A 24,060-nucleotide genomic window follows, 5' to 3' on the forward strand; every position below is an offset into this window, starting at 1 on the left:
CGGCCGCACCCGGCTCGGCCCCGGCGCTCGGCCCGGGGCGGGCGCTGCCCCGCCCGGCATGCGGGGCCCGGCGGCCGCCCGGGAGCTGCTGGACGACGCGGACAACGAGGAGGACGTGTCGGGTAGGCGGCGGCGGGCGGGGGGGCACGGGCGGGGCAGTGGCATCGCTCCCATCGGTCCGGCCGTGCCGCGGGCGATCCCCGCTGTCCGCGCTCCGCGGACCGGAGCGGTCTGTGCCGGGTCCTCCTCAGTAGCCGGTTCTTTCCCCGGCCGTGCCTGGAGGCCGGCTGGTTCCCCCGGGCTGGGCTTGGTGCAGCGATGCCCACCCTGTCAGACCTAAACCAGCACAGCATGAATCAGTGAATCATGGAATCACAGGATGGTTTGGATTGGGAGGGATCTTAATCCACCCAGTTCTACCCCCTGCCATGGGCAGGGACACCTTCCGCTAGAGCAGGTTGCTCCAAGCCCCGTCCAACCTGATCCTGAACACTTCCAGGGATGGAGCATCCAGAGCTTCTCTGGGCAAGCCGTACCAGGGCCTCTCAGAAGTCGAGAGAGCAATATGTCCTGACCACTCCAAAGGGGTGTTGCTGTGTGAGCTCATAAATCAAAAATAAAGACATAGGCCTAAAGCTCTGTGGAAACTGGCTGGGATGCACTGGGTTTGGCGAGATAATGATGGGGAGGTGTGCATTAGCATCAGTGCCTCTGCCCAGGGCCTGAGCTGGTGTGAGCAGCCCAGAGCAACCTGGCAGCTGTGGCACCCATTTTCCTCATGACCCCTTCCTGCTCTCCGCTGACTGTGTTTCTGTGAGCCCTGCCTGGGGATCAAGAAAGGTGAGAGCCAAGGGCTCCCCCGGTGTCTGCAGGCCCAGGTCAGCAGGAGCAGCAGCACACGGGGTGTCCCCATGTCCATCTCTGAGAGCTGCCCACACCTCCGTGCTGGGTGTGAGTGGCAGGAGGATCTGGGCATGGGAAGAGCTGGTGCTGCTGGGCAAGACCCTTGAGGGGCACCAGTGGGGCAAGCTGCCAGTGTGAGGGTCTGCAGGAGAGGCCACAGAGCTCTGTGTCTTGTGGCCTGAAGCTGCTGCTCAGGTGTGCTCCTCTGTCAGGGTGAGCATGGTGTCCTGTGCCTGTTGCAGTCTGTCCATGTGAGCTGTCCCTTTTGTCCCCAGAAGAAGATGATGGGGTGCTGGAAGGATTGGATGAGTTTTTTGCAGAAGACCAAGTTGTGGTACAGAAAAAGAAGAAATCCAAGAAGCTGAAAGATGGCAAGGCTGCCAAAATCAAGAGGAGGAAGAAGGAGGTAACACTGCATTTTCTCACACTGGGCTGAGGCTCTTCAGCTGTGGTGCAGAGGCAGCAGCTCAGAGTGCTGCTGGCAAGCACCTCTTGGGTCTCTGTGGATGGAAAGAAGAGTCATTATTGGGGTTTTCCCTCACTGAGCAGGTGCTCTCCCAGCCTGGGGAGGTGACCCTCTTGCCCCTGGTGTATCATTCCCAGCTTGGCTGCTCAGGAGTGGCAATGTCCCCTGCCAGTGGCCTCTGGGGAGCAGCTGGGGGGAGAAGGGGCCTCCATGGCTCCTGGCAGTGATGCAGGCACCTACCCCACAGGAGCAGCTCGGCTCTCGTGGGTGCACTGGTGTGTGCAGTGGTACTGTCTGGCCCCCTGTGTTGAGGTCCTCCTGCCCATACCACAGTGCAGCATCTGGGGACAGCAGTAAATCTTGCTGGCATGTGCTGCACCACCACGGCATCTGGGGCTCATGTTCCAAGGAGGGAGATGCAAACCACCATGCTGGGACATGGCTGGGGCAGGGCTTCGAGGGTTCTGTGGGTGCTGGTGTTGGCTGCACTCATTCTACCTGTGTGCAAGTGAGGTGGTCCAGGGGCCTCGAGGACTTGGCACATGGAAGGGCTCTCGGGCCTTCTGTAGGAAAACCAAGGTGAGGATTTGTGTCCTCAAGGGTCAGGCCTGAGGCTGCACTGGAGGTGTGCTGCTGGGTCGAGAAGGCTGTCTGGCACTGCTCCCAGAGCCCAGCTCACTGGTGCTGTGCCACATGGGCTCTGCTTCCTGCTGTCCCATCCCCAGGCAGTGCTGGACATGAGGACAGGAGCAGACGTCTTGTGTGCTGGCCCTTTTCCTGCCTAAATGTAGACAGGCTGCTGGGAAGAAAGGGCGAGCAGTGACGGTTCCTCAGCCCCCCAGTTCCCTCGCTGGGGCTGGGGAGAAGCTGCTCACCCAGCACAACTGGGCACGTCCCCCCCTTGCCAGGGGAGCTGTAAACAGATCTGCTGGATGAGGTATCACACTGAAATGCTTGTGCTACAGGTAGTACTGAGATGAGCTGCTGGTTTAAAGACAGGTGATTCCATCCTGCACTGCCTCTTGCTGTCGTGGCCCCAAGGAAGCTTGTTTCTGTCGTGGCCGTGGTGATGTTCTCTTTCTGCAGATACCACACGGGCTCTCTGCCCCCTCTACCTCTCCCATTCTTAGGCACAATTTTTTCCCTATGCTGTTTTCTGGGAGGGGTAAAATAAAACACAACTCCAAGGTATTTTCACCTCTGCCCCTTTGCTGTTGCTGCTGACCTGCCTGAGCCCTGCAGCTGTGTGTGCTGAGCTTGGCTGCTGCCGAGCTGGGGATGGGGAGGAAATAACAGGCTGAGAGCCCCCATTTTTTAAAATTAATGCCTCGTATGGGCAGCTCTAATCAAGTTCCACCTGTGGGAGACTGTGCCCTCATCTGTCAAGGCCAGGGAGAAGCTGGTGCTGGAGCTGTTGCTTGGCATGGAGCAACAGCCCGGCTGCCCTCGGGGTCAGGGGGTAAAAGATGGAGGACCTTGAATGGGGCTTCCTTTTCCTGAACTTCTCCAGAGTTGTGGGGGCAGATGAGCCTTACCCCTGCTATAGGGAAGTGCAGGCCTTGGTGTGAGGCCAGTGCCGGTGCCCGCTGCAGTCCCCGGGCTTCATCGGGGCTGCCACGCCGCACTGCCGCGGGAATTCGCCGGCACCAGCCGCAGTGGAGCTGGAGGCGACGCACGAATCGGTGCTGCAGCCCCGCGGAAAAAAATCCGCACGGAACAGCCGGGCTGTGGCTGGAACCTCAGCACAGGCAGATGAAGGTCCTTGGCAGGGAAGGCGGCGGAGAGGGAGATTCAACCTGTACTGCAGCAGTTCCCATGGAAACCAATTATCCTGTGCCCAATTCCAGCTGTTCCGAACTCCGCTGAAGGAGCGGCGCGGGCTGCTCCGAGCCGGGAGGGACCGGCCAGCCGGGAGGGAGCCCCAGCAGCCCCGGGCATCAGCGGCTGGGGCCGGGGCGGTGGCTCCGGGCAGGAGGGGCAGAGGGAAACGGGATTGGGCTGGCAGGGCTGGGCGCTGTGCTGGCTGGAGCCGGTCCCTCAGCCCCAGCGAGCCCTGGTGCTTCTCAGTGCCCCGAGGGACCGCGTGGCATCTAGAAGGACCTGGACAAGTGAGGAGGGGGCCTGTGGGAACCTCGTGCAGTTCAACAAAACCATGTGCAGGTGCTGCACCTGGATCACGGCAACCCCCGATATCAATCCAGGCTGGGCGATGAGCAGATCGAGGCAGCCCTGCTGAGGAGGATTTCGGTGTGCTGGTTGGTAGGAGGCTGGACCTGCCCTGACCGTTTTGGCAGCCCAGGAAGTTACCTGAGTGCTCTGCCCAGCAGGCAGCCACATTCCTTTGGATGGTGATTAATTGTGTTACCGTCAGTGTTGTGCAGTGGGTTGTGACCTCTCCAGAAATAAACAAAAATATCCCCTGGGCAGTCCCTGCTCCGGCTCTTCCAGCACAGTGTAGCCTTCAAAGCCTGCTCCTTTCTGACTGTGGGGAAGCAGAATGCATCCGTCCGCTGGAGATGGGCAGTTTCATGTTGGAGGAGAGTGAAGTGGGGAAAGGCTTGTTCTTCATTGTCCCTTTCTGTTTTAGGGGAGCAATGATGAGATCTCAGAAAATGAAGAGGAGATCGAGGAGAAATCAGAAAGTGAAGGGAGTGACTATTCTCCCAACAAAAAGAAGAAGAAAAAACTGAAAGACAAGAAGGAGAAAAAGCCAAAACGGAAGAAGAAGGATGAAGAGGAGGATGACAATGAGGATGGAAGTTTAAAGGTACAAAAGACTTCTTTACTCTGAGCTGGTCCTAGTGCCTGAAGCCAGGCTTGCACAAGGGGAGTTGAGGGTTTCATGAGAAACCCTTGGGTTTGGCAAGGATGAGGTTGCAGGTGAATGACTGGGACAGGAGAAATTCTATTTCCTTGGTACTTACCTTGAGTGCAGGGAGAAGTTGAGTTTCTTGGAGCTGTGAAACCTGCCAAGACCTTGTATAGTGTTACATGGTGGGGAGCATTTGCATGGTGTCATGTTAATTTGTTTCTTGGGACTGCATGAAGCATTAATTTGTTAAATGCTTGCGTGTGCTATTTCATAAATCCCAGAAACAAATCCCTGCATATCACTGACTAGGGAGTTATGGAGCACATGACAGAGCCAGCCTTGTGCTGCTCATTTGCAGAGCCGTGGCTGTTTGCGTTAATGATGACTCTCTAAATCTCCAGGAGCCCAAGAGCTCAGCCCAGCTCATGGAGGAATGGGGTCTCGATGACGTAGATTATGTTTTCTCAGAAGAGGATTACCATACTCTGACGAATTACAAGGCTTTCAGCCAGTTCCTCAGGTAGGGAACTGTGGACCTGGTGGTTGAGGTTTGGGCATTGCTCAGTCAGCAGATGAAGTTGTGAAGTCAATTCTGCATCGCCAGCTCCTTGTCGCTTCTTCCTCCCAACTCAGTCCTCAGAACTCCATTTATTTGGAGGATTGACTGGAGACAGCGGAAGCATTTGTCTCTCCTGCTCTCCAAAGCCCCATATTTTGTGTATGCTTACTTGAAAAGTTTAATGAGAAAAAGTGTTAATGAATTTCTGCTTGTACCATGAGCCTTTCAGAGCACAGCAGGTATTTCAGGGAAGGGAGGTCTCTGAGGAGATTTAGGTTTGCCCCCCTTGCATATATTTGCTTAAGGAAGCTCTGGTTTCTGCTGCCTCCCCATGAAACTCCTGCTGGGAGGCACCGGTGCCACATCTTTTGGGCTGAAGCACCAGCATGGTGAGGGCAGGAGCAGACACACAACACAGTGCTGCTAAACGTGGTTCTCCCTCTCCCCTGCCCTGCAGGCCTCTGATTGCCAAGAAGAACCCCAAGATCCCCATGTCCAAGATGATGACGGTGCTCGGTGCCAAGTGGCGAGAGTTCAGTGCCAACAACCCCTTCAAGGGCAGCTCGGCGGCGGCGGCTGCGGCCGCTGTGGCTGCAGCTGTGGAGACTGTCACCATCGCCCCGGCGCTCCCCGCCAGCCCCCAGCACTCTGCCCTGCCCACTGTCATCAGGAAGGCCAAGACCAAGGAGGGCAAGGGTGGGTGCCACTTGTGGGGGGCTGCTCTTGCCAGCGGTGTGAAGCTGCTGCTCTGCCAGCAGAGCTGGCACAAGGCTGCAGAGCACAAGCTTCAACAAACCTGGGAGGAGAAGAGGGTGCCAGAGTGGTGTCTGCAGGTCCCGTTGTCCTTGAGGGGCATGTGGTTCATGAACCATGGCAGATTGAGGCTCTGGGTCTGCTGGATGTTTGGCAGTTTGTGGCAATTAATTAAAGTGAGCAGTAGTGGGAAAGTAGAGGGATCTGCCTTTGTGCCATGTTCTGCCTTGGGAAGTTGCTGTTCCACTGTGCTGGGGGGTGATTTGGGTGACAGTTGTTTGTAGAGTACCAGACAAGTTTTCAATTTCTTCAGGTCCAGGTGTACGGAAGAAAATCAAGGGCTCCAAAGACGGGAAGAAAAAGGGGAAAGGGAAAAAGATGGCAGGCTTGAAATTTCGGTTTGGAGGAATCCCCAGCAAAAGGAAAAAGGGCTCCTCTGTAAGTTTGTGGGGCTTTGGGTCTGGGAGGGAAGTACTGGGACAAGCCCTTGTTGGGGATGGTGCACCCAGCCCATGTCAGGGTGTCACAGCCTCACTTTTGCCCCTCTGTGGGGCACCAGGCCCTGATCAGCACATCCACTTCCACCCGTGTCCAGGTTCAGATTTGTGAGACTCGTGTCTGGCCACAGCTTTTGCTGAAACCACATGACCCTGTTTACTTCCAGCAGTGCGGGTGATAATGCCATCATTTCAGATTTCATTTGCAAAGGAATTCTTCAGGGCTTGCACTGCAGCTGAACCGTGCATCACAGAGAATTCTGGGATGCTTTAATTGCATTAGCAGGGCCTGCCCACGGCAGCTGGAGTCCCGTGGCATTGCCTGGGATGCCACAGCACACTGGGCTCTTCTCAGTGCACCAGTACCAGGCGTATTTCAAGGAGTTAGCAGCATTTAAAAGAACAATTTCCTTAGATAACAAGTGACTGGGAGTGGGGCTCTTCTAGGTGTTGATAATATTAGTCAAACCCCCTCAGCTCACTGTGTTGCAGTTCCAGCTCTAATTTCCATAACACAACCTGTTTGCAAGCACATCCGTGTGTTGAAGGGCAGGAGCCACTCATTGCTGCAGATTTTCAATTGTGTATCACAAAAAATTCCTCCTGTGCTCCAGAGCCACACATTCACCTTCCAGAGAGTCACAAAGAGCTCCTGCAGCTGGAGCCTGAGCACCTGGTTAGGAGTGTGCAGGCTGGGGATTTGCATGCTGGAGTCTCCTGAGTGAGAGTTCAGATGTATTACTGTGTTTTGACTCCATGGAATGCTGGGCCCGTTTTGACTCCTTTCATGCTGTGGGAATGCCAAATGTGAATGCCTGCCTGCATGGACACAGGAGGGATGGCACGGCTGAAATGGGGGTCAAAAGAGAGAGAGGGAGCAAAGCTCTGCCAGGTACTGGAAAAAGGGGCCTCTGGATGCACAGGATGGGAGTATAGGGTTGCTCCTCTCCAGGAAAACACTGTCCCAGCAGTGGAATGACAGCTGGGGTGCCAGCACTTGGACTGGGTGTGCTTTGCTTTTTCCCTCTGCAGAGTGAAGAGGAGGAACGGGAAGAATCCGACTTTGACAGCGCCAGCATCAACAGCTCCTCCATGCGCTCTGAGTGCTCGGCTGGCCTGGGGAAGAGAGGGAAGAAGAGGAAAAAGAAAAAGAGGAGTAGGCCATCCTTTGTACTCTGTTCCTGTTCTGTTTGGATTTCCCTGTTCAGATGGTGCTTCCCTGGCCTGTGCAGCTCTGGGCTGTGTCTGGCACTGGCTCGGAGGCAGAGGATGTGCCTGTGCCTGTGCCTGTCTGTGTGAGTGGAGTGTGAGGTGCTCTCTTGGTGTCCAGGCCCTGCTGCTGGGGGCTCGTGCCTGCAAGGAAGTTTCAGAATTTGTGGGTTTTCCAGGGAAGTGATTTTCTGAGGAACAGCCCCTGGAGAGATGTGGCTTGTGGCAAGCTCCCAGCAGAGCAGGGCAGGCTGTGGGTGAGAAGGTGTGAAGGCGAGGGATGTTTTGTCTGTGTGAGGTGTGCAGTCAGGCAGAGGCAGGTGGCAGGGCTGTGGTAGCATTGCAGGGGTAGGGAGGCATGTGAACCATGGAAAGGATCTGTCAGGATCTGCCAGTGGCTGTGTGGCCACATCTGTGTGTGTGTCCCTTCATCCCTTCCCAGGTGGATACTGTGCCATGGCACCTCTGTTCTCGTGCTGCTCTGGAGAGCAGCCCCCTGTGCTGAGCACGTTGCCTTTTTGTCTTGTGTCCTTGTTTGGGATGAGATATTTCAGATCCAGGCACATCCTTTGGCTTCTTAGCTTTTCTGATGGATTTTTGCTTCCAAGAAATGGAAGGGCAGCTTCTGGGCTGGCGATCAGTTAGGGTGTGACACTGGCCAGCCTCCCCACTGGTCAGCGAGGCTGGGCTGGCTGGCTAGCCCCGTGTCTTGTGTGTGAAGGGCATTGCTTGTGGCCTTGTGAGGACCCTGGTGCTGGAGGTAGGCAGCTCCTGCTGCGTGCTGGAGAAGTGGAAGGTTGGAGTTCCATGCCAGGAGTCTGTGGCAGAGCTGGGAATTGAGATGAGCCATTCTGGCACTTGCAAGGCCTCGTTCCTCTGCTCCTTTTCCCTTCCGTGCTGTGTTGAGAGTGCTCCTGCCTCTGTGCCAGGGAGCCCTGAGGAAGAGCAGAGTAGTCCCAGGAGAGGAGTCCTGTCCTTGGCCGTGTCACCCTTGCATGGTGCGTTTGCAGCTGGTGCTGGTGCCTGGGGAGGTTTCTCTGACCGGCCTCCCTTGCAACCTCTCCAGGTTCTGGCATTCTCCATTGAGAGCCTGAAGGAACCAAAGGATGATACAGTGTGGAGAGAGAAAGAGAGACAGAGGTGAGATGATGCTGTGTGCAAAGGTGAACTGTGGTGCTGAGGGACAGAGAGGCAGTGGGAATTAACAGGAGGGGTCTGAGGTGAAATGCTGTCCTTATTTCCTTAACTGTATGGTAGAGGAGCAAGTGTCCCATTCCCTTCGGGAGAGCTGGCTGCTCTGCCACCCCTCTGACTGTCACCTGTCCCTTGCTTGCAGCTGAAGAGGGGGACGGGTACGAGACCGACCACCAGGACTACTGCGAGGTGTGCCAGCAGGGCGGGGAGATCATCCTGTGCGACACCTGCCCCCGCGCCTACCACCTGGTCTGCCTGGACCCCGAGCTGGAGAAGGCCCCCGAGGGCAAGTGGAGCTGCCCCCACTGTGTGAGTGGGGTCGGGGCCCCGTGGGAGTGGGTGGCCTGCTGGTGGAAACCCTGGGTGTTACACTGGCTGTGCTTCCCCAGGAGAAGGAGGGCATCCAGTGGGAGCCGAAGGAAGAGGAGGAGGAGGAGGAGGATGGTGGCGAGGAGGAGGAGGATGACCACATGGAGTTCTGCCGGGTGTGTAAGGATGGAGGGGAGCTGCTGTGCTGCGACACCTGCCCGTCCTCCTACCACCTTCACTGCCTGAACCCACCGCTGCCAGAGATACCAAACGGTGAATGGCTCTGCCCACGCTGTACAGTGAGTGTTACTGGCATTCCCATTCCTTACTCTGTCCCTGCTCCCACACCTGCCTGGCCTGCCAGTGGCTCTCTGGCTGCTGCTGCCCCTCACAGCCCTGCCCTCTGCCCCAAACCCCTCCCTGAGGAGTGTTGCTGCCGGGGTTGGCTCTGGAAGGCTCTGCTGCCTCTGTGAGAATTGCTGGCTGGCAGCCCGGCCTGGTTTCTGATGGGATGTCAAGCCTTGTTCCATATGAGGCCTATGGAGAGGGGCCTTTTCTGCCTGGTGGCAAGACCTGTCCCCATGGGGGATGCAGAAGTGTCGCGGACACTTCTCAGGCACCCTGTTCTGCCTGCTGTCTACTTAGCACTGAGGGCCCCCTTCTGCCCCCCCAGTTCCCTGCTCTAGTTCCCCGTGGCCCCTGGCAGGGTCTCACCTTAAACTCTGTACTCTTGCCTGTTTGCCTCTGTATCGCCAGTGCCCTCCCTTGAAGGGCAAAGTGCAGCGCATCCTGCACTGGGCCTGGAAGGAGCCGCCGGCCGCCCCGCTGCCGCCCGTGCTGCCCGCCGCGGACCCGCAGCTGGTTCTGCCCCCGCCCAAGGTGCTGGAGGGCATCCCGGAGCGCGAGTTCTTTGTGAAGTGGGCTGGCCTCTCCTACTGGCACTGCTCCTGGGTCAAGGAGCTGCAGGTGAGCCCACGTGGCATTGGTATAGAGCCCCTGCCCGGCCCTCTGCCCCAGTGCCCGCAGGCTGAGCGTGGCTCCCTCCTGCCGCAGCTGGAGCTCTACCACACCGTGATGTACCGCAACTACCAGCGGAAGAACGACATGGATGAGCCACCGGCCTTTGACTACGGCTCTGGGGACGAGGACAACCAGAGGGAGAAGAGGAAGAACAAGGACCCCCAGTATGCCAAGATGGAGGAGCGGTTCTACCGCTATGGCATCAAACCTGAGTGGATGATGATCCACCGCATCCTGAACCACAGGTGAGGAGCCTGTGAGGGAAATTGTGCCATCCTTCTGCCAGGCCAAAACCTTGGGCTGGTGGGATTTCAGCTTCTGGCCTGTGCTGAGGTCTCTGTTACAATTCCACCACCTTGGGCTGGTGGGATTTCAGCTTCTGGCCTGTGCTGAGGTCTCCGTTGCCTTGGAGGTTTGCTTCTAGGCCGAAGCTGAGGCGGGAAGGAGATCCATGCTGCCTTATTTTCATTTCTGCTATGTTGCACATTAAAAATAGAGTTATAGCAAATTTTCCCAAAGGTGGATGCACGGTGTTGTTCCACTCTTCCCAGTCATACTGTTTGGGTCCTGTTACAGACTAACCATTCCGATGCTGATGGGGATGGTGCTGAGGGGAAGAGTTGGAGCATGTGGCCAACTCCCTTACAGAACCTTGACACTGATGTTTCTTTTCTGTAGAAGAAATTCCCTGTGAATGAGATGTGCTGTGCAGATGGGCTTTCTGCATCGAGTGGCTGGAGACATTGTTGAATTTCTACATTTCAAGTGGCAGCTTGAAATATCAAGCAGTAGCAGCAGCTCTGCTGGGAGGCTGTGTGGCAGGAAAGAACTAAAGCTGCCTGTCTGATTTTTGTGTGAGCTTTACCTTGTCCACTAAAAAGGCAGCAGGTTTCCCTGCAGGCACAGAGTCAGACTTGGAAGTGTGTTTATTCTGATTTTAGTGTAAGCAGAACTTCCTAGAGTGGTGAATGCTGCAGGTGAGAGGGAAAGCACTGGTATCCATCCAGGCCTGGTGAAACAGAGAAATGAGGTTGTTAGTGGAATGGAAAAGCAGCCTGTAAAGCTTAATGGTTTGACACCCTCACAGATGAATAGGCATTTCTGCTGGAAATGTCGATACTTCATGTTTTTCTACCTCAGTTTGGATGTCCTGGTCTGATGGTGAAGGCAGAGGATGAAGCATCCAGCTCTGTGGAAGCAGATCATGGCGAGCTGCTCCCAGGGGCTGGTGGCATTCCCTGATCAGCTTTCTGTGCCCTGTGTTACAGCTTTGATAAAAAGGGAGACATCCATTACCTGATCAAGTGGAAGGACCTGCCCTATGACCAGTGCACCTGGGAGATCGATGACATAGACATCCCCTACTATGAGAACCTCAAACTCCTCTACTGGAACCACAGGTATGAGCCCACAGCTGGGGGAGCTGGGCAGAGCCAGGGCAGCCCCTGCAGGTGTTTGGGACAAGGGGGACACAGAGGTGCCCCCCTTTTGAACACATTGATACTGCTTGCAGTGATTTCTCTTCAAAGAGCAGTGGCCCAGCATTGATGAAGGCTGGCCCTCCTGATGTGCCATTTTGGGGCTGCTGGGCAATCCCACCTGCTCGTTTGCAGCCTGTGCTCCCCTTCCCCTGTGTCTGCACTGCCATGGCATTGATGGTCTCCATGGCCATGCTGCCTGTTTTGGGGGAAAACCACAGTACTCTGAGTTTGCTGTTCTTCATTCTGGAGACTGTTGTGTGGACTGTTGTGAGGGGAAAATCAATGCCCTGTGAGTGCCCGTGCTAACTGGGCCAGAAGAGCTTCTGTGGGGAGAGGGGCAGTGAAATGTGGGAGGTGTCTGTGTCCCTCAGCTCAGAGCTGAGAGAAGAGTGACCCCCTGCCCTCCCTGACGTGTGCTGGCTGTCACAGGGAGCTGATGCTGGGGGAGGACACGCGCCCTCTGAAGAAGCTGAACAAGAAAGGGAAAAAGCTGAAAGAGGAGAAGCTGGAAAAGCCTCCAGAAACACCTCTTGTGGATGTGAGTGAGAGTGGTGGGGACAGTGTGGTGGCATGGGAACCTGGAGGGAGGGAGGCTGTCTGTGCCCTTGTCCTGTCACGTTGTCCTCCTCTGGTTCCTTTGGGGACCCTGTTTCCATTGAAAATTCTGGCGTGGTGTAGCTGTGAGGAGCCTGGGGGCTGGGCTGTGCCAGGGACTAACTCCTTTGGAGTTGTTGGATGTTACAAACCTAAAGAGGGGTGTGCTTGGGTGCAGGGGAAGGAGAGGTAGGTGGTTTTCACTGCTCTGTGCCATGGCTCTCTTTTCAGCCTACGGTGAAGTTCGACAAGCAGCCGTGGTACATTGATGCCACGGGAGGCACGCTGCACCCTTACCAGCTGGAAGGGCTGAACTGGCTGAGATTCTCCTGGGCACAAGGGACAGATACAATCCTAGCTGATGAGATGGGGCTAGGGAAGACGGTGCAGACTATCGTGTTCTTGTACTCCCTGTACAAGGAGGTGAGTGGAGCACCTGGCAGTCCCTGAGGTGGCTGAGAGCTGCTGGGTACGGGGAGAACAGCCTGGGCTCTGTCTTCCTGAGCAGGGCCACTCGAAAGGGCCGTACCTAGTCAGTGCCCCCCTCTCCACCATCATCAACTGGGAGCGTGAGTTTGAGATGTGGGCACCTGACTTCTACGTTGTGACCTACACGGGGGACAAGGAGAGCCGGTCGGTCATCCGGGAAAATGAGTTCTCTTTTGAAGACAACGCCATCCGGAGCGGGAAGAAGGTCTTCCGGATGAAGGTGGGAGCTGAGTCTGTGCCTGCCCCTTCGTTCATCTGTCAGTAAGAGGGGGAGAGGAGAATTTGACCTGGAGAGGGAGGCTGGTTAGATCTCTGATCAGCTTCATTGTTTACAAACGCAGAAGATTTGTGATGAGCTTTACAGATTTCTGCCAGAGCTTTTCTATATCTGTAGCCCCCTGCTTGGTTCTCGTGTTGGGGTGTTCTGCTGGCAAGATTCAGCTCTGTGCCAGGCAGTGCAGCCCTTCTCATCTTGGATCCCATGCAGCAGCAGCAAAGGTGGAGGCTGTCCTGTTGGCTGCTCTCTTATCCCAGCTTTTGTTTCCCTCTGCTCCTCCAGAAGGAAGCCCAGATCAAGTTCCATGTCCTGCTCACGTCCTATGAGCTGATCACCATTGACCAGGCAGTGCTGGGCTCCATAGAGTGGGCCTGTCTGGTGGTGGATGAAGCACACAGGCTGAAGAACAACCAGTCAAAAGTAGGTGGCAGGCATTTGTGAGTGATGTTTTTCCCCTCTCTTTTAACATCCTCTGGCATTAAAAGCACTTCAGCAGCAGGAGAGGCAGCAGCCTGGCTGCCTGACAGTCCTTGGACAGGCTATCATGGAAGGGAATTGAAACCTCTCCTTCCTTTCCTCTTTACCTGAGGCTCAGTGCAGTGTCCAGCTCCTGGGATGTTCAGTGTCCCTGGTGCAGGAGGAGACAAGTGGTGTGACCCCAGGATACACAGGATTGCTGCCTGTGCTCAGTGGGAATGGCTGGGAGCAGGACATGCTGGCACCCTGCTCTGCATGCCCAGCATGGGGGTCACTGCTCAGTCTCCAAGTGCGCCCTGCAGAGTCCCCCAGTGACACTTCGGTTCCTAGCGGTCCTTGTCACCCAAACTTATTTCTTTTCCAGTTCTTTAGAGTACTGAATAGCTACAAGATCGATTACAAGCTGCTTCTCACAGGGACTCCGCTCCAGAACAACTTGGAAGAGCTCTTCCACCTGCTCAATTTCCTGACTCCAGAGAGGTTTAAGTAAGTTGCACTTACCCAGGCCATCAGGGTGGCTCCTCACGAGCATTATCTCCTCCTCGAGAGCTCTGCCCTGGTTTTTAAGTCATAAAGCAGCAGATCCCTTTGCTTTCACGTGCCCCTGTTGCTTAGTGCCATGGGGGTCTGGCTGCTTCCACAGCAACCTGGAGGGGTTCCTGGAGGAGTTTGCAGACATCTCCAAGGAGGACCAGATCAAAAAGCTCCATGACCTGCTGGGTCCCCACATGCTGCGGCGGCTCAAGGCCGACGTGTTCAAGAACATGCCGGCCAAGACGGAGCTGATCGTGCGCGTGGAGCTGAGCCAGATGCAGAAGTGAGTGATTCCAGTGCATTCCCCAGGGGCGTCTGGCTTCCCCCAGCATGGTGAGGTGTCAGTGGGGATTGAGGGGTCAGAGGCACCCTGCTGGCCTGGGGCCTGCTGCAGGAATTGTGTCTCACCAAAGGTATGGTCCATGTGGTTGAACTGGGCCCTGTGCAGTCCTTGGGGCACGGGAGGCTGGCAGTGTGGCTCTGCTGGCATGGAGAAAACACTGAGGCCGAATCCCCTTCTCCCATTCCTGGCACTAGGACATGGCCTGTGCTGCTGGTGTGCCTGGGTCAGCCTGGAGCCAGCTCTGCCCCAGCTCTGGTTCTGCTAGGCTGACCCGTTCAGCTTCAGTGGCATCTCCTGCAGCTCAGGGCACCTGCAGGAAGGGCCTGTCACTTCTTCCCCACCTGGTGGTCAGGAGGGCTTGGCTGGCACCCAGCAGAGGGTGGTGGTGGAGATGCTGTGCCCCTCAGTCCACATCCCACTGCCAGGGCTGTGATCTCCCCAGAGCAACTGGAAACACCCAGCACTAGGTGCTAAATTGCTTTTAAAACCCTCCAAATGTCCCTTTTGCATCTCCAGTGACACTAGGGGGCTTTAATTCAGTGCCCTCCTGTTTGTGCCAGTCCCACACCTGCCCCAGCTGACACGGTGCCTGTCCCATCCTCCCTCCTGCAGGAAGTACTACAAATTCATACTGACAAGGAACTTTGAAGCCCTGAATTCAAAAGGTGGTGGGAACCAGGTCTCACTGCTCAACATCATGATGGACCTGAAGAAGTGCTGCAATCACCCGTACCTGTTCCCTGTGGCAGCTGTGGTACGTCCCCTGCCTTTGCACCCCTGGACATGTCTCAGTGTTGAGTGGCAGCTGCTTCCATGATCCTGCTTTGGTTAACACTGTGGGTTTCCATGCGAGTGGTTTCATACAAGGACTTAGATTTTTGTTTTGGAAATGCAAGTGAAGTTCTCCATGAGGTTAATGCGGGTTGTCCTTGTGGGCATTGACCATGCTGCCTTCACAGGAGGCCCCTATGCTGCCCAATGGATCTTATGATGGGAATTCTTTGGTCAAATCTTCTGGGAAACTGATGCTGCTCCAAAAGATGCTGAAGAAGTTACGGGATGGGGGTCACAGAGTTCTGATCTTCTCGCAGGTGAGAGCAGGGAGGGATAATAATAAATACATTTTTAAAGGAATTTTTTTAAATTATGTATGGGAAATTTGTGCTGGGAACAGACAGAAATAGGTGGAATAGCTGGTGACAGCTTCTCCCCCAGGCAGCCATGGCAGTAATGGTGCAAGGGCTGTGTCCCAGCTCGCTCCTGAGGGACTGCCTGTCATGTTTAAGAGCTCTGTTAGCTCAGGATAGAAAAGAGACAACAGTCACGAGGCTCCTCTTTGGGGAGGGACAGTCAGACACAATTCCTTCCTGCTGGCAGAGTTGCCTGTAGAAGATGAGATGTGAGTGTTGCTGCCCGTTGGCTGTGCTTGCTTTGCTGACCATGCTGTGCCTCCACCACCGAGGCCTCTGGGCTGTGGGCAAGGACCGTGCAGGGGCAGGGCAGCTCCCCAGGGGAGGCAGGGGTGTTTGGCCATGCAGACCCTCTCACGCCAGGGTTGCCTTGCCCTGTAGATGACAAAGATGCTGGATTTGCTGGAGGATTTCCTGGAGTATGAAGGCTACAAGTACGAGCGCATTGACGGGGGCATCACCGGCGGCCTGCGCCAGGAGGCCATCGACAGGTTCAATGGTACTCACCTTCCTGCCTTGCTGAGGGGGCCATGGGGGGATGACAGTGTGTGGCCAGCAGCAGATCATCTGCCAGTGCCCAGAGCTTGTGCCACACTCCCAGGTCTGGCTACCTGTGGCACGGTGGGGCTGCTCGTACCACGCTGTTAAGCCCTTGAGTTGGTTCCCACAAGGAACCCTGACTGTGCCAGCAGATGTTCAGCTGGAGGGGCTCCTGCCTTTCCCTCCAAGAGCTCAGCAGATGACAGAGCTTCCCCTTTGCTCTGGAGCTGGGTTCTGCAGCACCTGGTTCCCAGGGAGCGATGTGTTTTCACTCCTTGACACCCCTGCCTCTTGCTTGTCAGCTGTGGGAGCTATTCTGTCCCTCTGAAATGGTGCTGCTCCTCTCTGTGAGCTGTGCTTCTTTCTGTCTCACCTCTTCCCACCTCTGGGTTTGTCGTTCTCAGCTCCTGGGGCTCAGCAGTTCTGCTTCCTCCTCTCCACCCGCGCCGGTGGTCTGGGCATAAACCTTGCTACGGCCGACACTGTCATTATTTATGATTCTGACTGGAATCCCCACAATGACATCCAGGTTTCTGACTTTCTCTTTTCCTTCCTGTATAGTAAGTACCTCTCTGGCTGTGCTCTCTCTTTGCACACCCTCAGTGGGATTTCAGTATCTTCTCTTGAGAGCTGCTGACACTTTCTCCTGTGTTTGTGGGTGTTTCTGCTCAGCAGTCCCCTTCCCGCACCCTCTGGCCTCATCCCGGCCTCTCTGCAGTTTAGGAGACACCTGACATACAAAACTGCCTCTCCCCTGTGACATTGTCACTTCTCCCTCATACTTGTCCTCAACTGGGTGCCTCTCATGCAGCTTGGAGGGTGAGAAGCATGGCCCCCTTGTCCAGCTGGCATGGTGCCACCCCCGCCAGCTCCGTCCTCTGCCCGCAGGCGTTCAGCAGAGCTCACCGCATCGGGCAGAACAAGAAGGTGATGATTTACCGCTTCGTGACCAGGGCCTCTGTGGAGGAGCGCATCACCCAGGTGGCCAAAAGGAAGATGATGCTCACCCACCTGGTGGTCCGCCCAGGGCTTGGCTCCAAGTCGGGCTCCATGACCAAACAAGAGCTGGATGACATCCTCAAGTTCGGGACAGAAGAACTCTTCAAGGATGATGTGGAGGGTGAGGTGGGAATGCTCTGTGTGGGGCAGGGCCCTCTCTGAGCTGCTGGGGCTCACTCTTCTCTCCCTGTGCCACAGGCATGGTGTCTCAGGGACAGCGGATTGCAATGCCGGATGCTGTTACCCCTTTCTCGGACGCACTGTCAACAAAAGGGGGTGCAGCAACCCCTGGCATGAAAAAAAAGCATGGTAGCACCCCACCAGGTGTGTAGCCCCTCTTTGCTGGGGGGGACTCATCCCCCTCCCTATCCCCTCACCTGAGCTTGCCTGGCTCTGGAGCAGACTGTCCAGCACCCTGATCTGCACTGCTGTTCCCCTGGCTCTGCTCTCCAGGTGACAATAAGGATGTAGATGACAGCAGTGTGATCCACTACGATGACGCTGCCATCTCTAAGCTTTTGGACCGAAACCAGGATGCGACTGACGACACGGAGCTGCAGAACATGAATGAGTATCTCAGCTCCTTTAAAGTGGCTCAGTATGTTGTGAGAGAAGAGGACGGTGTGGTAATGTGATCAGTATCATGTCTTACAATCACCCCTTTGTACATCCCTCCGTGTTCCTTCTGCTCCCTCTCCTGTCCCTGCAAGTGCTTGGCATGGGGCAGGACCCTCCCTGCTCTCTCTCTGTGCTCGAGCCCCTTGTCTCTGGCTCTGCAGGAGGAGGTGGAACGGGAGATCATCAAGCAAGAGGAGAATGTGGACCCTGACTACTGGGAGAAGCTGCTGCGGCACCATTATGAGCAGCAGCAGGAAGATCTGGCCAGGAACCTGGGGAAAGGGAAGAGAATCCGCAAGCAGGTCAACTACAATGACACCTCTCAGGAGGACCAAGGTATGGCCACAGGTGCTCGGCTCCTGACCAGGCTCACGGGACAGACAGAGCTGTCACTTGGTGTCTCACTGCAGTTGGTAGATTGCCTGGATCCGTACTTCCCAGATTCCTAAACTTTGCAGTGTAGAAATTTTGAAGTATTTTTTTTCTTTTTATTTGTTGGTCTGTAAACTCTGTTTTCGCTGGAAGAATCTAGGAAAGACATGTCTGTGGGCAAAATATTTCAAATTCTGTTTATGCTGCATAACAGAATGCTAATTCTGTAGGACCTGAGAACATGATTTCCTGTTGCTGTGTCCCCCTCTCCTGCTGCCTGGCAGTGAATGCCTGTCATGCCCACAAGCATGCTCTGACCTGTCTAGCACATCCCTCTCAGGCAGAGTCTTCTAACCTGGCCTCCCTTGTGTTCTGCAGAGTGGCAGGATGAGCTCTCTGACAACCAGTCAGAGTATTCCATTGGCTCTGAGGATGAGGATGAAGACTTTGAAGAGAGGCCAGAAGGCCAGAGTGAGTTGATATGTTTGTTGATACTCCCTGGGATTTGGAAGCATCAGGAGTGTCTGGGTTGAGGGACTGGTGTGCCCAGGGCTTCTGTTAGGGGACTGTGTCCCTGCTTTCTATCAGGTGAGGAGCTTTCCAGGGCAGGGAAGGCAGCCAACTTCTTCCTTGGCCTCTGCAGTACTGTGGTCTGCTCCACCACGAGGAGCAGGCATGGTCCCCCCTTGCCTGGGAAGGGCAGAGGAGTGTCCTGGCCTGGGGAGTGGTGGCTGGAAGGGACCCTGCAGTCTGGGCAGATGCTGTGGTGGGCTCTGCTCCCATCAGGAGGGAGGGCAGGAAGCCTGGGGCACATGAGATGTCTTTCCTTGGTGCCTGGCCCATCCATCACTGAGGCTGCTTGGCTCTAGGTGGCAGAAGACAATCACGGAGACAACTGAAGACTGACAGAGACAAACCTCTCCCTCCTTTGCTGGCAAGAGTTGGGGGGAACATCGAGGTGAGCCTCAGCCAGAGCATGGCCAATGCTGTTGCTCCCAGGCTGCCTGAGGGCTGGATCCCTCTGTGCTGAATCACTGGGGCATCAGTCCTGGTCCAGCAATGCCTATCACAGCTGTGAGGCTCCAGGATGCTGCGTGCTGCTGAGGCCACTCTGTGAGCCCAGCGATGCCTTCGCTTCCTGCAGGTTCTGGGCTTCAACGCCCGGCAGCGCAAGGCATTCCTGAATGCCATCATGCGCTGGGGAATGCCACCCCAGGATGCCTTCAACTCCCACTGGCTGGTCCGGGATCTGCGAGGGAAGAGCGAGAAGGAGTTCAGGTACAGAGGTCCTGGCAGGCAGGCAGGGCTGGCAGCCTGCACCCCTTCACTGTGGGCTTTTTTGGGGAGGCAGTTTAATTGAGATGGCATCTTTCATTCCCTTCTTGGGTGTGACACTTTCCTCATCTGTGGGTGATGGGATCATGTGTGTGCTGGGTTCAGCAGGGAGGCCACAGGCCAGGACTGAAGTCTGGCTTCCCTGCAGGGCATACGTGTCTCTCTTCATGAGACATTTGTGTGAGCCCGGGGCTGATGGTGCTGAAACCTTTGCGGACGGCGTTCCCCGGGAAGGGCTGTCTCGCCAGCACGTGCTGACTCGCATCGGGGTCATGTCACTAGTAAGGAAGAAGGTGGGTGAGTAAAATTATGAATGGGCCTTTTCAAGAATGTTCTGGACACTTTTCCCAATGGGGTGGGTGCAGCAATCCTGCCTCTTGGTCACTCTGTGGGTGAGCAGCCTGGACACGCCGACTCCGTGGCACCAGCTGGGAATGTCCCTGCTCTGTTTGACCTGACCATGTGTGTCTGTCCCAGGTCCAGGAGTTCGAGCATGTCAATGGGAAGTACAGCACCCCAGACCTGCTTCTTGAGGGCCCAGAGAGCAAGAGATCCAGCGAGGTTGTGTCTTCAGATCCCAACACACCTGTCCCGGCCAGTCCAGCACACACACACACAGTACTAGGGGCTCTTGCAGGTATCCAGGGGGTTGTGGCTGGGGTCTGGCTTGGGAGGGAGGTGGGCCAAGACACCAGGAGGTTTTGCAGGTGCTTTACCCATTGGGCCCTGCTCAACGGCTTCCTGGCTTTGCTCTTCCTACAGATAAAACAGAAGCACAATTGGGGTTCCATGAGGAAAAGGAGCCGGTGGAGCAGAAGCTCAGAAAGGTGTCCGACAGCCAGGTGAGGTGGCTTTGTTCAGCATCTCCAGGAAGTTTCCCCTGCTCTGCCTGGAACTTGGGGTACTCCCTAGGGAAGGGAGGGCTGGGCTGATCTGGAATGGATGCTTGGCCTTTAGGTACCTGCAAGTGCCGAGGTGGAGAGAGAAGAGCACCTGGAAAGCTGTGACAGCAAGGAGAGGCCAAGGAAAGAGAAGCAAGAGGATTGTGAAAAGGCTGAGCCTCCTTCTGAGCCCCTGGTGAAAGGTGAGGCTGTGTATCTTCTCTGTCGCTATGGGAAACCTGAATGTCACAAAGTCCTGCAGAAATTCCTGAAAAAACAAGTTGTAAACTGCATGAAATGGTCATTTTGGGGGGCATTTGTTCCTTCAGATGTCTCAAGGAAGAGGGAAAACTAAATACATTTATTTGATAAAATGCAGAAGAATGTTCTCTGAAGTTCTTTGAGCATCTTGAACGTACAGACAATATAGTCACTTTACCCTAAAAGGGAAAGTCTGTCTGGATAAGTAGGTTGTTCCCTGCAGAGCATTTTCCATGTCAAGCATTTCTTGTAGGCCTGTTCCCTCCCGCAGACGAGGGGATTCAAGAGCAAGAGAAGCCTTTGGAGAAGGCGGAGTTGAGCAGCAGCCCGGGGAAGGGGGAGAATAAAGAAGTCAAACCAGGTGAGGCATGAGGCTTTGGAGAGAGAAGAGTGGGAAGGATTCCCAGAGTGAGGCCAGTGCCTGGCACAGTGACAGAGCGTGCCCACAGGGTGGTGGCAAAGATGCCATCAGCACCAGCACCATTGGTGCTCAGGAGCCACGAGCGGGAACAAGACCCTGTTGGGGTGGGCACTGCCTGTGTTAACAATGGGACCTGCTGGGAGGGGTTGGTGGCTTTTGCAGCAGTGACTGGCTGTTGATGGGGCAGGGGTGGCACCAGTGGGTCTAGTGGTGGAGCACAATTTAGGCCAGTTCCTTGTGTTTGCCAAGCAGAGGATGGCAAGCAGGAGGAGAAGGAACCAAGTGATGCCCAGCAAAACGGTGACAAAGAGGAAGAGGAGGAGGGAAAGAAGGATGACAGAAACATGAACTTCAGATTCATGTTCAACATTGCTGATGGTGGCTTCACAGGTAAGAGTGAGAGATGAGGTGTTGGCCTGTTCTGCAAAGCTGCTGCAGAGGCTCTGAACCTGTTCAAGGAACGTGTCCCTTGTGATGGGCCGTGGATGGGCTGGTGCTTTGCTGGCAGCAGCAGACCTGGGTCTGCAGTGTGCCTGTGGTCCTGGGAGGTTCCATCGCTCGCCCTGCCCGCATGCTGTGCATTGACCTGCAGTCCAGCTGCCTGACCAGGCTGTCTCCCTTCTGCTTCTGCTTCCACAGAGCTGCACACGCTGTGGCAGAATGAGGAGAGGGCTGCCATGTCCTCTGGCAAGATCTACGACATCTGGCACCGCCGACACGACTACTGGCTGTTGGCAGGAATTGTCACGTACCCTTTGACCTGGCAGAGCGGGAGGCAGCGAGGCGAGAGAGGCCTCTAGGGGTGTGGGAGCTGGGTTGGTGCTGCAGTGGTGAGCAGGGAGAGGGTTTAGGGCCTCGGTGTTGCTGTGGGGTGGTGAGCAGGCTGTTGGCTGGCTGGTTCTGCCCTTGACACTTCTCCCATACCAGTCATGGCTATGCCCGCTGGCAGGACATCCAGAATGACCCGCGCTACGTGATCCTGAATGAGCCCTTCAAGTCAGAGATACACAAGGGGAACTACCTTGAGATGAAGAACAAGTTCCTTGCTCGGCGTTTTAAGGCGAGTGGCAGGTCCAGGGCTGGTGAGGAGGGGTCGGTGGGAGGACCAGAGCAGCGCCCTGAAGCCAGGGGGGAGTTTGCAGCATCTTCTGTGAGCGAAGTGGGGACTGGACTTTGTGAGGAGCTCTGAGCTTTACTGGTTTATAGTGGGGCAGGGTCTGGTCCTGAATCCTTCCTCTCCTGCACCTCCCAGTTGCTGGAGCAGGCCCTGGTGATCGAGGAGCAGCTGAGGAGGGCGGCGTACCTCAACATGACCCAAGACCCCAGTCACCCGGCCATGGCACTGAACGCGCGGCTGGCAGAAGTGGAGTGCCTTGCTGAGAGCCACCAGCACCTCTCCAAAGAGTCCCTGGCTGGGAACAAGCCTGCCAACGCTGTCCTGCACAAGGGTATGCACCTGCAGGGCTTGAGGAGCCTGCTCTGAGGCTAGGAAGGGTTTGCCACCCTCACCTGGGGAGCCAAGCCAGGAGATGTCCCCCTCTTTGTTCTCTCAGCCAGGAGCTGCCTGCTCCTCTCAGCTTGCTGGGTCTGGCAGGCATCCCAAGTACCTCCTGCTTTACTTGCAGTGCTGAACCAGCTTGAGGAGCTGCTGAGTGACATGAAGGCTGATGTGACACGCTTGCCCTCCATGCTGTCCCGCATCCCGCCCGTGGCTGCCCGGCTGCAGATGTCAGAGCGGAGCATCCTCAGCCGCCTGGCCACCCGTGGAGGGGATCCAGCTGCCCAGGTCTGTGGGGACAGGCACAGAGCCCTCAGGGTCAGGGTCATGGTCAGGTCAGGGCTGCAGGCCCATGTCTTTTCTCCCTCCTTGCCTCCCCAGGGCTCCTTTGGCTCTGCTCCGATCTTCAACAACAACTTTGGGCCAAATTTCCGTGGTCCGGGGCCAGGTGGGATTGTCAACTACAGCCAGATGCCTCTGGGACCCTACGTGACTGGTAGGTTGGGGTTTTGCTCTTGGGCAGAGAAATTCAGAGGGTGGATTTGGGTGGTCCAGGAGTGCTGCCAAAGGACAGTTGTGAGCAAGGTGTTTCCTCTGTCACCACAGATATTTAGCAGTTCCCATGATTTTCCCCTGCAGCTCCCTCTCCTAGCCAAGGTAAGGCTGTGCTTCCTGCTATCTGTGCTCTGTTGCTGGGGAACATGAAGGGGTGGGGGGCTAAATGGAAGCTCCATTTTGGGCTGTCCCCCCCAGTGCCAGTAACTGACTGTGGCCTCTGCCTCAAGCAGCCGCAGTGGAGGTGGGAGCAGATCCTTCCTGCAGCCCCTTCCAGGTGGGCTTGGCATGTGGGGAGGGTCCAGATTTGGCTTATTGACAGCCCTTCTCTCTTCCCACAGCAGCCCTGGGGGACATACCCTGTCCCTGGCCACGAGCCGCTGTTGCCAGAGGTCGGCAGGGAAATTGTGCCAGCGTTGCCTGCGTGGAAGACAAGCTGCTGCCGGCACTGCCGCGCTGTCCCGCTCCCGCTTCAAGTGTGCTTTGCCTGCTGCAGCCCCCGTGGGAGCGGCGGGGCTGGGGGTTTGTGTCCGTGTACATTTTTTGCACTTTCTTATTGAAGACTTGAAGAGTTTGTCTGGGCGAGGTGGGCTGAGGGGAGGGAGGGAGGGAGGGCTGGAGTTGCGGTGTTTGTCTGGTTGTGTTGGCAGGTGTAGGGGTGAGTGGAGGCCAGTGGTGCCATGTCCCAGCCGGCTGTGCTCCCCAGCTTCCCCCGAAGGGCTGTCTCTTCGTCCTGGTGGTGTTTGAGCAAGCCCATGCCTGTTGCTGCCCTGCTGGAATCCCTGGCACTGCTGTGGTGTGGCTGGGGGTCCACATGTGCCGGGCTTGGGGCAGGCAGGTGGAGGGGATGTGGGTGGGACAGAGGGGACAGCTGGAACTGGGATGGGGATGCCTCGAGCGTGGTGACACCGGCAGCCGTAAGCAACGCCCCTGCATCCGCTTCGTGCTCTGTGTGTCCCAGTTTCCGTTCTGTGTTTTAATAAATCCTTTGGGAAGGACGCAGTGGAGTCTGGCAGGGGAAAGGATGGTGGGGCAGCCTCGGGGGGGGGCCTGGCCATGGTCTTGGTACCCCTGCTGTTCTGCATGTGTCCACAGAAACACACACAGACGTCTACACACACACATGTGCACATGGAGACACAGGGACATGCACACATGGCCACAGACAGACATGAGAACGTCCTATCCACACAGATACTGTAATCTCTGCATGGTGCACATGTCTACGTCACCCCCACACGTGTACCTCTTCATATACAGCATATGTAGATCTATGTACACACGTGTAGATATACACAGAACTGTTTTAGATCTATATTTGTGCATATCTATCTTTATGTGAGCATACACAGCTATAAATACGGATTTATTTAGGTACTGCTATGTGGGTGTGTACCTGTGTATACACATCTGTATATTATACAGGTCTATATCATGTATTTCTGGTTTTAATAGATGGGTGTTTGTGTACAT

The 24,060-nt window shown here is 55.9% G+C and overlaps 1 protein-coding gene across 6 annotated transcripts; it reads left to right on the top strand.

Moving 5' to 3' along the window:
• The first annotated feature begins 19 nt into the window (after window positions 1-19).
• On the top strand, window positions 20-23,585 carry CHD5 (chromodomain helicase DNA binding protein 5). 6 transcript variants are annotated; one of them, XM_053962582.1, is made up of 42 exons: window positions 20-122; window positions 1,179-1,309; window positions 3,957-4,136; window positions 4,583-4,701; window positions 5,198-5,436; window positions 5,807-5,931; window positions 7,023-7,146; window positions 8,536-8,702; window positions 8,783-9,001; window positions 9,459-9,668; window positions 9,756-9,967; window positions 10,991-11,122; window positions 11,633-11,741; window positions 12,029-12,220; window positions 12,306-12,506; window positions 12,846-12,983; window positions 13,405-13,526; window positions 13,684-13,857; window positions 14,530-14,671; window positions 14,877-15,008; window positions 15,489-15,606; window positions 16,052-16,176; window positions 16,536-16,767; window positions 16,845-16,970; window positions 17,100-17,272; window positions 17,426-17,600; window positions 18,015-18,107; window positions 18,506-18,594; window positions 18,781-18,914; window positions 19,120-19,264; window positions 19,449-19,608; window positions 19,734-19,813; window positions 19,929-20,055; window positions 20,367-20,474; window positions 20,787-20,924; window positions 21,174-21,282; window positions 21,462-21,594; window positions 21,787-21,982; window positions 22,160-22,320; window positions 22,414-22,528; window positions 22,639-22,689; window positions 22,929-23,585. In XM_053962582.1, exons 1-41 carry the CDS (start codon window positions 59-61, stop codon window positions 22,644-22,646), a joined length of 5,877 nt encoding a protein of 1,958 aa, XP_053818557.1. In that variant the 5' UTR covers window positions 20-58; the 3' UTR covers window positions 22,647-22,689; window positions 22,929-23,585. The 6 variants fall into 6 exon arrangements, with proteins under 6 accessions (XP_053818557.1, XP_053818558.1, XP_053818560.1 ...); XM_053962583.1 differs by having other exon boundaries at window positions 22,932-23,585; XM_053962585.1 differs by having other exon boundaries at window positions 12,849-12,983.
• The last annotated feature ends 475 nt before the right edge of the window (window positions 23,586-24,060 follow it).

This window comes from Vidua chalybeata, chromosome 22 (genome assembly GCF_026979565.1).
Source record: "Vidua chalybeata isolate OUT-0048 chromosome 22, bVidCha1 merged haplotype, whole genome shotgun sequence".
NCBI lineage: Eukaryota > Metazoa > Chordata > Aves > Passeriformes > Viduidae > Vidua > Vidua chalybeata.